At 45.8% G+C, this 15,967-nt stretch overlaps 2 protein-coding genes across 2 annotated transcripts; one reads left to right on the top strand and one right to left on the bottom strand.

The window, feature by feature from the left end:
- The first annotated feature begins 629 nt into the window (after nt 1–629).
- FAM180B (family with sequence similarity 180 member B) lies at nt 630–8,489 on the top strand. Its single transcript, XM_006034640.3, has 3 exons — nt 630–3,201; nt 5,166–5,245; nt 6,390–8,489. Exons 1-3 carry the CDS (start codon nt 3,114–3,116, stop codon nt 6,831–6,833), a joined length of 612 nt encoding a protein of 203 aa, XP_006034702.1. The 5' UTR covers nt 630–3,113; the 3' UTR covers nt 6,834–8,489.
- A 5,380-nt stretch (nt 8,490–13,869) lies between these two features.
- C1QTNF4 (C1q and TNF related 4) lies at nt 13,870–15,397 on the bottom strand. Its single transcript, XM_006034657.2, has one exon. The coding sequence runs from the start codon at nt 15,395–15,397 to the stop codon at nt 14,279–14,281; it is 1,119 nt and encodes a 372-aa protein (XP_006034719.2). The 3' UTR covers nt 13,870–14,278.
- Between the last annotated feature and the right edge of the window lie 570 nt (nt 15,398–15,967).

The raw sequence follows: 15,967 nt of genomic DNA, 5'->3' as shown, positions 1-15,967 counted from the left end.
CAGCAGTGCTACACTTGCTTGCACCATGGCCGAAAGAGACTTGGGGGTCATGATTGACCACAAAATGAACATGAGCCTCCAGTGTGATACTGCAGTCACTAAAGCGAACAAAACTTTGGCTTGCATCCATCGATGCTTCTTGAGCAAGTCCCAGGATGTCATCCTCCCATTGTACTTGGCCTTGGTGAGGCCGCAGCTGGAGTACTGCACCCAATTCTGGGCTCCACAATTTTAAAAGGATGTGGAGAAGCTTGAGAGAGTCCAGAGGAGAGCCATACGCATGATCAGAGGGCAAGAGAACAGGCTCTGTGAGGAGAGGCTGAGAGATATGGGACTCCAGCCCGGAGAAGCGAAGGTTCAGGGGTGACTTGATGGCAGCCTGTAAGTACTTAAGTGGTGTGCATCAGGATCTGGAGGAACACCTGTTCACTAGAGCACCCCAAGCAATGACAAGGTTCAATGGTCACAAACTCCTCCAAGACCATTTTAGGCTGGACATAAGGAAAAACTTCTTTACTGTTCAAACCCCCAAGGCCTGGAATAGACTCCCTCCAGAGGTGGTGTAAGCACCTACTCTGGACTCTTTTAAGAAACATTTGGATGCCTATCTTGCTGGGATCCTTTGACCCTAACTGACTTCCTGCCCTTTGGGCAGGGGGCTGGACCCAATGATCTTGTGAGGTCCCTTCCAGCCCTAATGTCTGTGAAATTTATTAAATCAGTTGGCATATCAACAAGTATCGGTGCTGCCGGAGCTGCCACCCCAGCTCTAGTGTCTGCACCTTGGAGAACAGCACCCGCCACTTCTTGGTGACGCTTGGCAGCAGCTCAGGGCACCATAACCTTGGCTCCATCCCCACTGCTGGCCCTGGCTCTGACCTCCTTCCCGTGTTCCTGCCTTCCCAGCGTTGGTCAAGGCCAGGCCAATCATGTCTGGGGGGACTGGGGGCTCCCACTATCTTGGCTGACATTAGGCTGCACCGCCCAGCTATGCCGCTGCAGGCTTTGGGGTGCCAGTGGGCGGCTCCATACCCCACGGCCAGGTCCAGCACTGGGTGCAGCTGTTTCAAGTTGCTAGACACGGCCTGGGGCCTTGAGCATGCCATCTGTTAACTTGGAGCCAAGCCACCTCTGACTGCAGTCCAGTGGCCTCAGCTCCACACATGCTGCTGACAGAACTTGTGGCTCTTGGGTGCACCTTGCACCTTCGTCCACTCCCTGGCCAGGAATGTGCTCATTGTTCACACTGCCCTTGGCCACTTTCCCAGCATGGCCCCGGTGCTGCTGTGTGTGGGGGCTGTCCACACATTCACCTAATGAGCTGCATCAAGGCGTCTTAAGGCATGCACATGTAACGCATGCCTAAATCATTTGAATGAGCCTTAGGCTAAGGCACATTAAGTTTAGGCCTATGTAAATTCACATGTAGACACACCCACTGTGACTAAAATATGCTTCCTTTTCCCCTGATGGATCTCAACCAGTTGTGTGTGGAACATTTAATAGTGCTTACATCATCACATGGTGCTGATTTTTTTGTCTCCACTGCTAAATATTTTCTTAACAGTAATTGGCCATGCCGGCAATTTTGGTGTCTTTTAAGAGAAGGGGAATTGTCCATGAGACTACCACTCTCTTACAATGTTGTTCATGTGTCCAAAAGCATGGCCACAGAGCTTTCCTGTTCTAAATGAAAGGCTGTAACAAAAAGATACTGGAGCTGAAGCAAAAAAGGAAAGGGAGCCTGACTTTAAAGCCAGGTCTGTTGTAGAAAAACAGTCTTCTTTTATAGCCAAAATGTAGGCAGGAATAGATTCCTCAAGAGAGATTCTGTGCCTTCTGATTGCTAAGTCACTGGATTGTTTGTGGATCACCAATTCTTCTATTATATGGTGTCCACCTCTGAAATTAATGGGACCATATTCCTTCCCGGTGTCAGTCTTAGGGACTTGCAGCTCCATATAGCCCTGCACTATATGCAGAGAGCCAAGTACAACCACTTGCAACACCATTGGCGAGCCAGGTTACAATGCTGTACCTGAGTCCCGGTGACAGCACCTACAGTAGAGTGGCATTCTCCGTACTTGTTGGGGAAGGAGTGTTCTTCAGTTCTAACTCTTGTTTTTCAAACCTGCCGGAGAGTTTCTATTCTCAGGACTCAGCCTGGAAGGGACTGTATTATTATTAATAATTTATATTTGAATTACCACAGTGCTTTGGAGGCTTGGTTGTAGTCCAAGATTTCATTCCACTTCATTGTAGAAATGTAGAACAAAGAGAGTTCCTGTCTTAAACAGTTTAGGTGGGGAGTCTGAACTAACAGGTGCATGGAGGTGGAGAGATAAGGTTAGAGCAGGGGACGGAGTTGGATAGGGTTAATATGTACAACTGTATACCGGTTTGCTCATTGTAATGTAGAGAACACACACCAGGGCAGTGAGCTGCCAAAAATTGATTGGCTTGGGTCTTCATCATTTATCAGGCCATTATACTGAGGTCTCCCTCCAGGAGGTTTTCTAGAACTGAATGAGTGATATTTCCTTTTTCCACCTGTATATCTTGGCTGTTCTCATCATCCTATGGAGCCTGCTGCCAGCCCCATCTTTCTGTGACATTTCCGAATTTTTCTTTTTTACTGAGTTTGGAAATTTGAGAACATTAAAAAGGAAAGTTTCAAAGGAAGCCAAGGAGCTGAAGAGAAATGCTCGGAGGAGGGGGGTAGAAAGGGCAGGGGGGTGGAGCTTCCACCCACTTTTCAGGAGCATTAAATTAAATTTACGTTTGTTACATAAGTTAACTGTGAAAATCCTGTGCAATTAGGAACTCCCTATAAAGTTATTTTGGTGGTAAAATCAGAATTTGGGGGAAAAAAGGCTTAAAAATTCTGCCAAAAATCTAGCAACAGACTTTCAATGTTTAGAATGTGACGAAAAATACTCTTTGGGAACAGCAAATCAACAGTCAGCCCATCCCAGGACTGGAATTAGAGAGAAAGGGAATCTGTTCCAGCAGAGACTGCTGGGATCAGAGAAAGCAAGTGGAAACGCCACAGCAAACAGCTTTTACTTCCCCCAAGTCATTTAACTACTGAAGAGGTGGGGACCCTGACCTGCATGGCCCTCATGATTCAGGTGCAGCTCAAAGTCTGGCTGTGGACAGCTTTGGTCTTCTACATGCCTGCTGGATCCCAGAGGCTGACAGGTAGGAAGTGCATCTGCAAATGTTGAGCAGTTTAATTGATGCTGGGTTTCACCTGATTCTCCACAGAAGCCAGGAGGGGGTTTGTTGTACTGACAAAAACACTTGTCTCCAGTTGACAGAAAATTAACTTTGCTCTAGAGTAAACTGTGTTTAAAGTGAGGGACATCTGATGGCAGAGTTTGTTTCCAACTGGCTTAAGGATGCCTTATTCATGACAAATGCTGCTTATTTGTCTCCACCCCAATGCCTTTGCTCCCCTTACAGTATTAGTTAACACTTTACAGCTGGTCACCTATTGAATTATCTCTGATGAAATACCTGACTGACCCCGATGTGAGAGACCCAATTGCCTGCTTGCATGCGACCAACTGACCTGCTGTGACTTGGTGGTACAGGAAAGGTCTTGGGTTGCTGTTGAAGATCATGGTTTTTTCAGTACTGTCTAGGGAATTTCCAGGTGCTGTGATAATAAGGTTGCTGAATGGGAAAGCTCCTTGCAGATCCCTTGTGAAAAAGCTGCTATTCCAGAAGGACATCGAGCAGATTATTTTCCTACATTTCTCATTACATTTTATTGTGCTTGACTTAACGTTTTTTTCTACCTGCTACACTAATGCTGCAACAGGTTTTCAAAACATTAGAGCAGTTTGGTGGTTATTCAGTGGGTTCACTGAACTCTTGCTCCTGCATACCTCCTAATACTGATAACTTTGATCTTAACTACAGGCAGAAGGTGACAGGAGAATCAGGTGGGTATGGGGTGGGAGCTGGCAGGGGGACGGCCAGCAAGCAGCTTTCAGAGGATGCGTATGTGTACCTGAGCTATAAGTCCCAGTAGACGGTGCATGGAGGAGAAGGAAAACAGCAGCTAGAATCCCAGCTCACATTCCAAAACCACATCTGGCTTTGATCAGGGAGCCTGCAGCTGTGTTGAGAAATGAGGGGAGAGCACTTATTTCTTCAAACGGCTCTCAGCAGTCTCTTGGGGAGCTTTACTCCAGAATGGAAAGTTGGAAGCTGTTTTTGGTAGCAGCAACTACACAAACAATGAATTCAATTACGTTTCTGTCTATTACTTCACCCAATAATTTTAACTTCTGAGGTACCAAAGACAGATATGCTGAATACCTACTCCTAGTTTACACAGCATAACTTTTGCCTCCTAGTTCCCCGACAAATAGACCAGGACATGTTTCTTCATCCCATAAAAAGACAAGGGAGTCTCCCATTCCCTACCCATCTCTTCCCTACTGTCAGCATTGCCTCCTTCCACACAGAGAGTCTGTGTTTCATGCTGGTTGTTCTCCAGCACTGGCCCGCCCATTGCAACCTGCTTCTACTTATTCCTTTGTGGCCTGAAGGAGTTAGTTTGAAAAAAAGCAGCTTGGATGTATTAGCACACAGGTCAAAAGAGAAAGAACACATTTAAGAATCCTGGCTTGATGCTATTTTTCAGTAGCTAGAAACTCTCACACGGGCATCCTTAGCCACTTCCAGCAGTGACATCCACTCAGGAATTATCTGGTGCTCCAATAGTGAATGACTTAATTGAACAATATCAATGTCTGACACTAGGGGGCAATAGAAAAGCCACTGCAAAATTGGTGGGTTTAGGATCCTACCCAGTCAAAATGGGACTGCTATAATTCTCCACATGAAGGGTTTCTCCACAGGTATATCGAAGCAGATGCTTTTTCTCCCAGAGAGCCCAGCTACAGAATCAGACCCTCTGGAAATCACAGGATCACCATTCTGAAACTCTTCGTTCACTTCCTTGAGCCTGTTTTAACTCTTGGATAAATCCTGTTCTGCTCTCCAAAATCCAGTGGTTAGAATCTCTGTTCCTGTATTTGGTGCTGGGGTATAAACACCTCAGAAATATCAAAGATAGACATAAGAGAGAAGATGGAAGGTGGGCCAAAATGTTGCGCTCTCAAACTCTGTGGCTGTTTAATATTTTCCAGGTGAACAACTTCACAGTAAGGACCAAGCTGACGTGAACAAGTTTCATAACAAGCTGGAGGATGCACACATCATGCTAGAGGTCGTTTGCGTATTCAGGGACCGGTGGGAAAGAATAAGAGAGTGCAACTGTCTGTGTGCACATGGGGGGTGGAGGAAACCTGCCAACCAAAAAAAAAAATCCCAGATATTTATCTCGTTCTCAATGCTTTCATACTGAGGAATCTTGGCAAAATGCCCTAGTGCTGTCTCAGCACAGTCATTGCCATACTCAATCAGACCCATGAGGATAAACTAGCCTAAGGAAGATCCCATCTCTGAGGAAGATGCAAAAACCTTCAGAGTTGGATAACCTGCCTGTTGGGGACAAGTCTTCCACTTCTCCCACCTCATTAAGTGGTTGACTTTTGCTTCAATGAAAGATACTTTCACTCTGTTTATGGGGTAAGCGGAATAAATCTGAGCCGTGCAGAAGTGCATGGGATATGAGAGGGATGCTTTGGGGCACAGGGAAGAGGGATGCACGAAAGGAATGGAGACAGGAGCTTCTGGGGGCAACTTGGGGAGGGAGGGCAGAAGAGGCCCAGTGGGAGACAGAAGAAGAGACACTAACCAAGGAGGCCAGAGGGGCCATGGACTCACCAGGTATTGTGGTGCCCCCAGGATTTTAAGGGTTGTTTTCAAGCTGCTCCCAATCCTAGTAGTAGTAGCGTTACCACTCCTAGCCCATGACCTTGGCTTCCACTCCTCTGCATGAGGTTTAAGTTAAACTGCCCTTGGTTACTGACAGTAGAGAGGCTGCGTTGATGAGCAGGGGGAGTTGGGGAGGGATGCAGGATTGTGTAGGAGCCATGATGAGAATGCACTGGGCTAAAAGGGAATGGGGGTGGGGTTGAGCACCTTGGCAGGGAGGAGAATTATGGGAGGAGGGTCTGAGTGGGAGGAAGTTGGTAGGAGTCATGGGGGGACAGGGAAAATGCAGGAGGAGGCAGACAGGCAGGAGTGAGAACCAAAAAACCACTGGTTTGTTCCAATGTACCTGGCTTTACTTTTAACAATTATGTTTGCAAATTCCATTGCTCGGGAAGCTCTGAGTCCCACCCACTCTGTGCAAGCCTAGCATTGCTAGTATCAGGGGTCACCTCATAATCCTTGTAGCAGACCTTCTGCTAAGGGCCTGTTGTTTGTCCTGGACTTCCTGTTTTCATGATGCCATTCTCTTCTAGTTGCTCTGGGCAGGGCTGGAGATTGAAGCCAATGAGACAATCTGGCTCCAGGATGAGGAGCTGGCTTCTCTGCGCCCAGCAAAGCGACTGATCCAGATTTTCCAGCATCAAGTTCCCAAGACACCAGCAAGGATTGAACAGCAACTGAGACATTTTTCACTGGCTGAGGCCCCTCTGACTTTAGCAGAGTTTGACCAGCTCCTCTTCACAAGCGTTTATTGTGCCTATCAGATTCGCTCCATTCAGGGCCTAGACAAGAATCTTTGGATCACTTTCTTTTCTCAGCTGATTGATGAAATCTTCCGTGATCTCTGCAAGGGGTTTTGCCCTGCAGATTCTGCTCTCCTGGCTTCCTGGCCCTGGAAAGATAAACCCTTCTATTTAACCTCACTGAAAAAGTCCTATCATTCTCACCTTGCCATGACCAAGAGAAACCTTGAGTAAGGAAAATGATACAAAGGAAAGTCAAGTTTTGTGTTTGGATTATTTGGAGTGCTGCCTGTCATCCAATATCATCCAGAACAGTGTGTCAAAGTGCTACCTACCATTCTTCCTGTTTTGCTTTCTGTATCATACTGAAAAATTCCTAGCAGCTTATCAATCAGCTATTTTTCCATCTTTAAATATGAAATAAGGTGATGGATCTCTCCCTAGGAATTCCATAAAGAACACTCCTCTGAGGTGAATTTAGCCATCTGAGCTTTGGTATTAGATACTACTACTGCAGGTGGTGATATCTTTCCAATGTTATATGCCTTGATCACTGATAGTCATGAGAGATGCCCTGGCACCTTTTCCAGGGTGTTAGTTCAGGTGTGCTGGCTGAATTCCATGTTGGATAATTCCATTCTGCCTCTGAATTTTTCCTGTAGTTTCAATTGGCTACAATATTTTCCCTTCCTGCAATAGCCCACTGTGTGCCTTAGCTATGTTGTTCATACAGCTGCTGTGTTTCACTGGGGCTAAACTCCGGTGATGAGTCAAATAATTTTTGATCCAATATTATCTATCATCCCATATAAAATGCCTGTCATGGGATGACAGATGAACATCCAACTCCTTCTTCAAAAACTCCTGAATATATACTTATTTCATGATGTCTCTGGTATAATACATATATAAATCATTCTATATTTTGCATTTGTTTAGGATGATACCTACAGGCATCACATCTTAAACTCCTGAGAACAAGAAACAATTTTTTTCTTCAGCAGATTTTACTTCGTTTATGCAGTGCCTTTTACATCCATGGCACTTTACAGATCAAATAAATATAATATATGTTCCATCATAATTCTTATAATTAAGGATACAGTTAAGCTTCCTGTCATGCTCACTGCAACATGGAACTAATAACCTAATCTCAATTAGCCGAAATTATTTTAATTGACATTGATTTCCTAGTTTCTGATGGGCTTCCTGCTAGCTACACCAACCAGGAACCTCTCCAACTCCTCATTAGAGTGAGGGAAATAAATTCCTTAGGGCTCACTATATTTTCAACTTTACAAGATTAAAGATGGAGCTACATTCAATAACACATGCAGAAAATTGTGACATTCAAAACAGGAACTACTAACTTTTGACCTAGTTTATTTTTCTCAATCCCACTATCCTGAGAGAGAGAGATGAGAAGCTGTGAGACATGTATGGGAAGCCCAGAGGCAAGATGTAGTCTTTGAGCCACAGAGAATGATTTTAGAGGTCAAGGGTATCAGAGAGTGTGGGGTTTGCACATTTTTAAAGTATAAATCTTGCAAAGAATGCAGAAATTGTGACTAGGTTTGTACATACATTCCAATTCCCAGATAGATGGAATAAAATATAAATGCTATCCCAAACAATAATCATTTTGGTATGGTCTCTATCCACAGCCTATACCATTTACCTGAACAGTCATAGAGTCATAGAATCATAGAAAATTAGGAATGGAAGGGACCTCAGGAGGTCTAGTCAAACCCCCTGCCCAAACCAGGACCATCCCCATCTAGATCATCCCAGCCAAAGCTTTGTCTAGCCTGGTCTTAAAAATCTGTAAGGATGGAGATCCACAACCTCTTTAGGTAACCTTTTCCAGTGCTTTACTACCCTCCTCATGAGAAAGTTTTTCCTAATATTTAATCTAAACATTCCTTGCTGCAACTTGAGACTGTTGCTCCTTGTTCTGTTATCTCTCACCACTGAGAACAGTCTAGCTACATTATCTTTGTAACCACCCTTTGGGTAGTTGAGGACTGTTATTAAATCCCCTCTCAGTCTTCTCTTTTCCAGACTAAATAAACCCAGTTCCCTCAGCCTCTCGTCATAGGTCGTGTGCCCCAGCCCTGAACCATTTTCATTCCCCTCTGTTGGCCTCTCCAATATGTGCACATCCTTTCTGTAGTGGGGGGCCCAAACTGAACACAGTACTCCAGATGTGGCCTCACCAGTACTGAATAGAGGGGAATAATTGCTTCCCTTGATATGCTGGTAACATTCCTACTAATGCAGCCTAGTATGCCGTTAGCCTTCTTCACAACAAGGGCACACTGTTGGCTCATACTCAGCTTAGTGTCCACTGTAACCCCCAGATCCTTTTCTGCAGAGCTGTAGTCACTCAATTGTAGGTATAGAGTTTGCACATGGGTCATCCAAATATATATCGTTTGAGGAAGAGAACTAGAAATGAAAAAAAAGATTAGGATGAGGTTTTATGAGTGGGTGAAGTGTCTTGAGAATAAAGTATCCTTGGAGGGCATGAGATTTTTCATAGGATAGATATACTACGTAGGGTTAGGGCTTTCAGGGTAGTTAGCTAAAATTGAACAAAGGTTGAAATAAGCCGAAGTGCCATTATCAAGTTCCACCCAAGTTTAGATTAAGACCTAAACCATTATTTAATTTGGGAGTTAAACCAGATTTGAATGAGACAGCCTGATACATTTATCCCATAGCTCTAAGAAGTCCCCCCAGCTTCCACTGTTCTAATTGAGTTGGGTTCCAACCATCCAACTTTGATTACTATGCTATCATTGTCCACAGCCCTTAGTGATCTTATTGCCACCAGGGTTCACTGGGATACCTTGTGATAGGAAAGCACAGAGGATTGGAACATGGACTCGGAAATCACTTTGCACTTTAGAAGTATGCGGGGTCCCTCTAAATTAGGGTTAGATGAAACAATAAGGAAACACATGATTGTGTTATGTACTCTAAGCATATCATTATGTTTAAGGTGCCTATCTTGGCAAGACAGTTTAATGCAATCATTATCACTATCAAACAGCCAGACATCTAGAGAATATTGTTCAAAAATCATGACTCTGGTCCCAAAAAGACTAGCAGATTTTTAAAAAATAATCATATATCTCAAGGCAGCTCTCAGAGGCAGTACACTCAAGGGATATGGTTGTCATGGGTGACTTTAACTACCTTGACATCTGCTGGGAGGTGCAGTCAGCTAGATCCGACCATTCATGTAGGTTCCTAATCTGCATACAGGACCTTCACCTAACGCAGGAAATATATGCTCCCACTAGGGGAAATGCCTTACTGGATTTAGTGTTTGCTACGGGGGACGACCTGGTGGGAGATCTGTGGATACAGGGTAATCTAGGAGATAGTGACCACCAGTTGCTGGAATTCACTATCCATCAAAAGGTAGGAAAGATAACAAGTAGGGCAGAAGTGCTGGACTTCAAAAAGACTAATTTCAATGAGTTCAGGAGGTTAGTAAGTGAGGCGCTGAAGGACAAGAGACTTGATGAGATGGGAGTCCAGGAAGGGTGGTCATTCCTCAAAGGAATGATCCTTCAGGCATAAAAGGAGACAATCCCATTGCACATAAAGGGTGACAAGAGGGCCAGGAAACCCTCTTAGCTGAGCAGGGAAATCCAGGATAGCCTAAGGATGAAAAAAGAGGCATACAGACTGTGGAAGCAGGGGGTAGCCACCAAGGAGGAATATACCTATCTGCCTCACACTTGCAAGGAGCTAGTAAGAAAAGCCAAAGCAGCAATGGAACTCAGGATGGCAACAAAAAGTCCTTTTTCAGGTATGTAGGGAGCAAAAAGAGGGCACAGGGTAACATAGGACCTCTACAGGACAGGCTAGGGCAATTAGTCACAGATAGGAGGGACAAAGCTGAGTTCTTCAATGAGTTTTTGCATCAGTATTCCTGAATGAGGATAAAGACATATCACCAAACTGGACTACAGACAGGCAAAGGGGGGACACCAGAGCACCAACGGTTAGTGTCAACCTAGTGAAGGGGCACTTGGAAGGGGTGCTGAAGGAACTGGCCGGTGTCATAGCAGAACCACTGACAACCGTTTGAGCACTCATGGTGCTCAGGGTAGGTCCCAGGGGACTGGAAAAGAGCCAGTGTGGCCCCTATTTTCAAAAAGGGGAAGAAGGAGAATCCAAGTAACTATAGATCAGTTAGTCTCTCCTCTATTTTTGGGAAAACCTTTGAAAAATTATTAAGGAATACATTTGTGTGAGTCCAGCAGGAAAAGTAATGCTGAAGGGCAACCAGCATGGATTCATAGCAGGTAGATCCTGCCTGACAAACCTTGTTTCTTTTTACAACCAGGTCACAAACTGCTTAGACGCAGGAGTCGAGGTGGACGTCATATACTTGGATTTTAAAAAAGCCTTTGATACGGTGTCACATCCCATTCTCATTAAAAAAAACCCTGAGTGACTGTGACTTAGATGATTACACAGTCAGGTGGGTGGCAAATTGGCTAGTGGGATGCACTCAGAGTGTTGGTGGACGGGCCAGTACTGACCTGGAAGGATGTGGGCAGTGGAGCCCCCCAGGGCTTGGTCCTTCGGCCAATGCTGTTCAACATCTTTATCAGCGATTTGGACAAGGGTGTAGTGAACACACTGTCCAAATTTGCAGAGCACACTAAAGTATGGGGCAAAGCAGATAAACTGGAGGTCAGGGAGTAGATTCAGGTGGATCTGGACAAGCTGGAAAAGTAGGCAGAACAAAATAGCATGCAGTTTAACGAGGATAAGTGCAGAGTACTGGACCTAGGGAAAAGGAATCACCAACACATACAGATTGGGGGAGGACTTCCTAAGCAGCACAGCAGCAGAAAGGGATCTCAGAGTCATAGTTAATTCAAAGATGAACATGAGTCGGGAATATGACAAAATGATCAATAGAGCTAACTGCACTCTATCGTGCATTAATAGGTGCATCATGAACAGGTCTAGGGAGGTGATACTTTCCCTCTATGCAGCACTGGTAAGGCCGCAGCTGGAGTACTGCATCCAGTTTTGGGTGCTGCACTTCAAGAGAGATGTGGATAACCATGAGAGGGTCCAGAGGAGGGTCACTCATATGATTAGGGGCCTGCAGGATAGGTCCTATGAAGAGAGGTTGAGGGACCTAGATCTCTTCAGCCTCCATAAGAGAAGGCTGAGGGGATTTGGTGGCCATCTACAAATTTGTGGCAGTGGGGGAGGGGAGGGACAGCAAGGAACAGGAGATACTCTGTTTACCAGGGCACCCCTTGGAGTAACTAGAAACAACAGCCACAAACTGACAGACAGCAGATTTAGACTAGATATTAGAAAGAACTTCTTTAAGGCAAGGTTTATCAGAATCTGGAATGGGCTTCCAAGGGAGGTGGTGCTCTCCCCTACCTTGGGGGTCTTTAAGAAGAGACTGGACAAAAACCTGGCTAGGGTCATCTGACCCCAGCACTCTGCTCAGGGTAGGGGGTTGGACTCGATGATCTGCTGAGGTCCCTTCTGACCCTGAAAATCTATGAAATCTATATTGATGGTGGGGGGGGGAAGACTTAATGGCTTTCTTGTTTCTATGTCTTTAAGGTATGCTTAATTCTCATATTTTAAGCTTTTCTCTGTAACTGCAAAGGCTAGAAACTTACTGGGTTATCTTATTAAATAAGGGATATGTTTTTAGATAGTGGCTTGGGCCTTAAGAAAAGCTATACATATTGTGAGACTTGCAATAAAATCTTGTTGGAGTTGGCAACACTTCTCTCTCTCTCTCTCTCTCCACACACACACACACACACACACACACACACACACACTCTCTCTCTCTCTCTCTCTCTCTGATCTACAGCAAAATACACAGCTTAGTTTCATAGTAGCAGGGTCAGGAGGGACCTGATCAGATCATCTGATCTGATCACCCTGCCCCCCTGCCACAGGCAGGAATGAATGCTGGGTTCACAAGATCCCAGACAGGTGATCGTCCAACCTCCTCTTGAATTTGACCAAAGTAGGGGCAAGGACCACTTCCCTGGGAAGTTGGTTCCAGATTTTGGCCACCCCAACTGTAAGATATTGCCTTCTGATCTCTAACCTAAACCTATTTTCCATCAGCTTATTACCATTGTTCCTCGTCACCCCAGGTGGTGCTGGGGAGAAAAGGGCTCTACCTACTTGTTGTTAATCTCCCCTGATAAGTCTGTAGGCAGCCACCAGGCCACCCATCAGCCTCCTCTTGCTGAGGCTGAACAGGTTCAGGTCCCTCAGTCTCTCCTCGTAGGGCCCGTACTGCTGCCCTCTCCCCAAGTGGGTGGCCCTCCTCTGAACCCTCTCCAGGCTGCCCACATCCCTTTTGAAGTGCGGCACCTAGTACTGGATGCAGTACTCCAACTGCAGCCTGACCAAAGTCGCATAGAGAGGACGTATCACCTCTCTGGACCGACTTGAGATGCATCTTTGGATGCATGACAAGGTATGGCTGGGCTTGCTGGCGGGGGGCTGGGGGTGGCTCATGTTCATCTAGGAGTCAATAATGACTCCAAGATCCCGTTCCGCCTCTGTGCTTTCAAGAGGGGAACTCCCCAGCCTGTATCTATGCTGTGGATTCCTTCTCCCAAGGTGCAGCATCCTGCATTTATCTATGTTGAACACCATCCTATTCTCATCTGCCCACTTTTGTAGTCTGTCTAAATCTAGTTGCAGCCTCTCTCTCCCTTCAAGTGTGTCCACCTTGCCCCACTTCTTAGTGTCATCAGCAAACTTGGACAGTGTGCTTTCCACCCCTCGTCCAAGTCACTGATGAAGATGTTAAACAGTGTGGGCCCGAAGACCGAGCCCTGGGGTACCCCACTGCTCACATCTCGCCAGGTTGAGTACAACCAGTCCACCACTTGTACAACCTGTCCACCACTAGCTCAGTGACACTCCCAGGATTTGAATTACAGGGGAGCTTCCGGGGGGGGGGCTGAGCCCCGCCCATAAGACAAGAGAGCCCCCTGTAAGTTTTGAAAATTATAACTTGGGGGTCTCTGATTTTATTAGGGCATTTTGATGGGCAGCCCAATTTTTTTTTGCAGATCGCCCCAGAAGTCAAAGTGTAATTCGAGCCCTGGACACTCCAACCCATGAAACAGATCACACAGTCACAGCACCTCTCTCTCAATCTGAGTCAGTCCCTTAGGCAGCCACATGCTGACAAATCCCAAATCTAACAACAGATCCTTGTCTCACTATATCCTGTATCTTTTCTTGTGTATGTTTATTAAGTTCATTTCCATTACATTTGTCCCTGCACCCCCAGTATACAATGAATGTTACCAGATCCTTTCCCTCTGAGTAGGGATATCTTTATAGTATTTCTGCAGTGGCTCCCTGACTCATAACACTTCATTTCACTGCCCTCCCCCTGTCTCCAAACTACCTCATGCTTAAATCGAACAGTAACACTGAACACACACATACACTCTGTAAAGATCATTCTATGGATGAACAACAGAAGCAATGGCTCTGCAGCCATGGCACAAGCATGCAGCATAAGGAAACACACATTAACATGCTGGTTAACATTGTCATGTACAGGATGACATCCAACAAGGATCCACACCCAAGTCCATTGTATCTTGGTTTCGTTTATGCTCCTTGAATGCCTGTATTTAGATTTTGGGCCCCTGGGCTGAACTGGCACCAGGAAGCAGCTTTGGCTGAACCTCTGGATAGATCAGGAAGCCTGTGAAAGTGATGTATTTGCCATGGTTGCTGTAGGCACCATAGCCATCATGCTGGTGGCTATATAGCCAGATGGTGTCTCCATAGTGCAGGGGCAGCATGATGCTCTGGCTTTGCATCTCTCGCCTCTTGGAGTGGTTGTCATCATAGATCATAGCCTGAACTTCATTGTGGTTCTTCATCAGTTTCACTGACATGGTCTTAAAAGGCATTTTGCCAATGGTGAAAGAGAAATAATATGCACCAGGCACACGGCACAAGAAGATGCCACTTGAGGAATTGAAATCCTTCCCAATGTTCACAAACTCTGTGTCAAACGTGATTGGCTCATGCTGGGTCTGTTTCTCATCTGTCCCCAAAAGGCTTTGTGTGCGGGCAACAGAAAATGCAGAGCGGGGGTCTTGTTCTCTTGTTGGTTCATCAGACAGCAGGTGTACTTTTGAGGCTTCATTCTGCTCTCCTGGAAGTTGCTGAATGGCACGATGAAGTTGCTCTGCACCTCCTCCCAGCTCCTGAGAGGTTACACTGTTTCGGAAGTAGGAAGAGGTGTCTGGATAAATGAGATAACCATTGAAAGTTGTGTAGGGGCCTGCATTGCTGTAGAGGGCATATTTGGGGTCTCCATGTAAACGCAGCCAGACTGTGTCACCATAGTCCAATTGCAGCATGGCACTCTGGCTGGCCACCTTCCGTTCCTTGCGATGATGCTCATCATACACGATTACTTGCACCTCGTTCTTGTTTCTCATCAGCATGACAGACAAGTTTTTCTTGGGGTATTTCCCAACAGTGAAGGAGAAGTAATAGGCCCCAGGTATTCGACACCTGAACATCCCAGTCTTGGGGTCAAAGTCATTACCGATGTTCACGTAGACCTTGTCAAAGGTGATGACCATCTCAGAGCTCCCTTCCATGCTGCTGGTTCTAGCCACAGAGAATGCAGAGCGGAACTCAGTCCCAGGGTCAGTGGGGAAGCCATACACAAGGAAACAGGTTACATAGTAGAGGACACCAATCAGGAGCTGAGCTTTCAGGGCCATCATCATATCTGTAAAAAAGGCAGCACATTTCAGCTGATGTATTTTCAACTCATACCAGGCGATAACTGGTGTCTCAACTGTCTTGGTTCATGTCAGGCTTTAAAAATTCCTGAGTTCCTTCTCTGCTCAGTGTGTATGAAGACAGAAACACTGAGTCATGGGGCCATGGCTCAGTTCAGATCCCATAACCTTACACAGGTGCCCTAGTGAGACCTGGAGCTGTTTATCTTGTACTCAAAGCCCTAGCCACTCCCCACCCCTTTTTTTTGTGAGACTCTGGCTGCCTTTACTGGACCATCTACATCAGGGTGGGCAAAATGTGGCCCGCCAAGCCATTCTATCTGGCCCACGGGGCCCCTAAAAAATTTAGAATATTAATATTAATCTGCCCTGGGCTGCCTGTCATGCGGCCCTTGATGGCTTGCTGAAACTCAGTAAGCCGCCCTCTGCCTGAAATAATTGCCCGCCCCTGATCTACACGGAGCTGTGCTGCCCACAAAAATCTCAGGGCTTCCTGGGACTCTGAAAGGGTTCCCTTTAGTAATGCTTTTGTTTATAGGACTAAGGAAGAAACAT

The sequence above is a fragment of the Alligator sinensis genome, unplaced genomic scaffold (assembly GCF_000455745.1).
Source record: "Alligator sinensis unplaced genomic scaffold, ASM45574v1 scaffold686_1, whole genome shotgun sequence".
In the NCBI taxonomy this organism is placed as follows: domain Eukaryota; kingdom Metazoa; phylum Chordata; order Crocodylia; family Alligatoridae; genus Alligator; species Alligator sinensis.
This window is presented reverse-complemented; position numbering and strand designations above follow the sequence as displayed.

Bases quoted from the DNA above. Each gene is read 5' to 3' on its own strand.
- FAM180B (XM_006034640.3), top strand. From the start codon at position 3,114: ATGGCCCTCATGATTCAGGTGCAGCTCAAAGTCTGGCTGTGGACAGCT. The intron at 3,202-5,165 runs GTAGGAAGTGCA...AATATTTTCCAG, and splicing joins TGGATCCCAGAGGCTGACAG to GTGAACAACTTCACAGTAAG. The intron at 5,246-6,389 runs GTCGTTTGCGTA...ATTCTCTTCTAG, and splicing joins ATGCACACATCATGCTAGAG to TTGCTCTGGGCAGGGCTGGA.
- C1QTNF4 (XM_006034657.2), bottom strand. From the start codon at position 15,397: ATGATGATGGCCCTGAAAGCTCAGCTCCTGATTGGTGTCCTCTACTAT.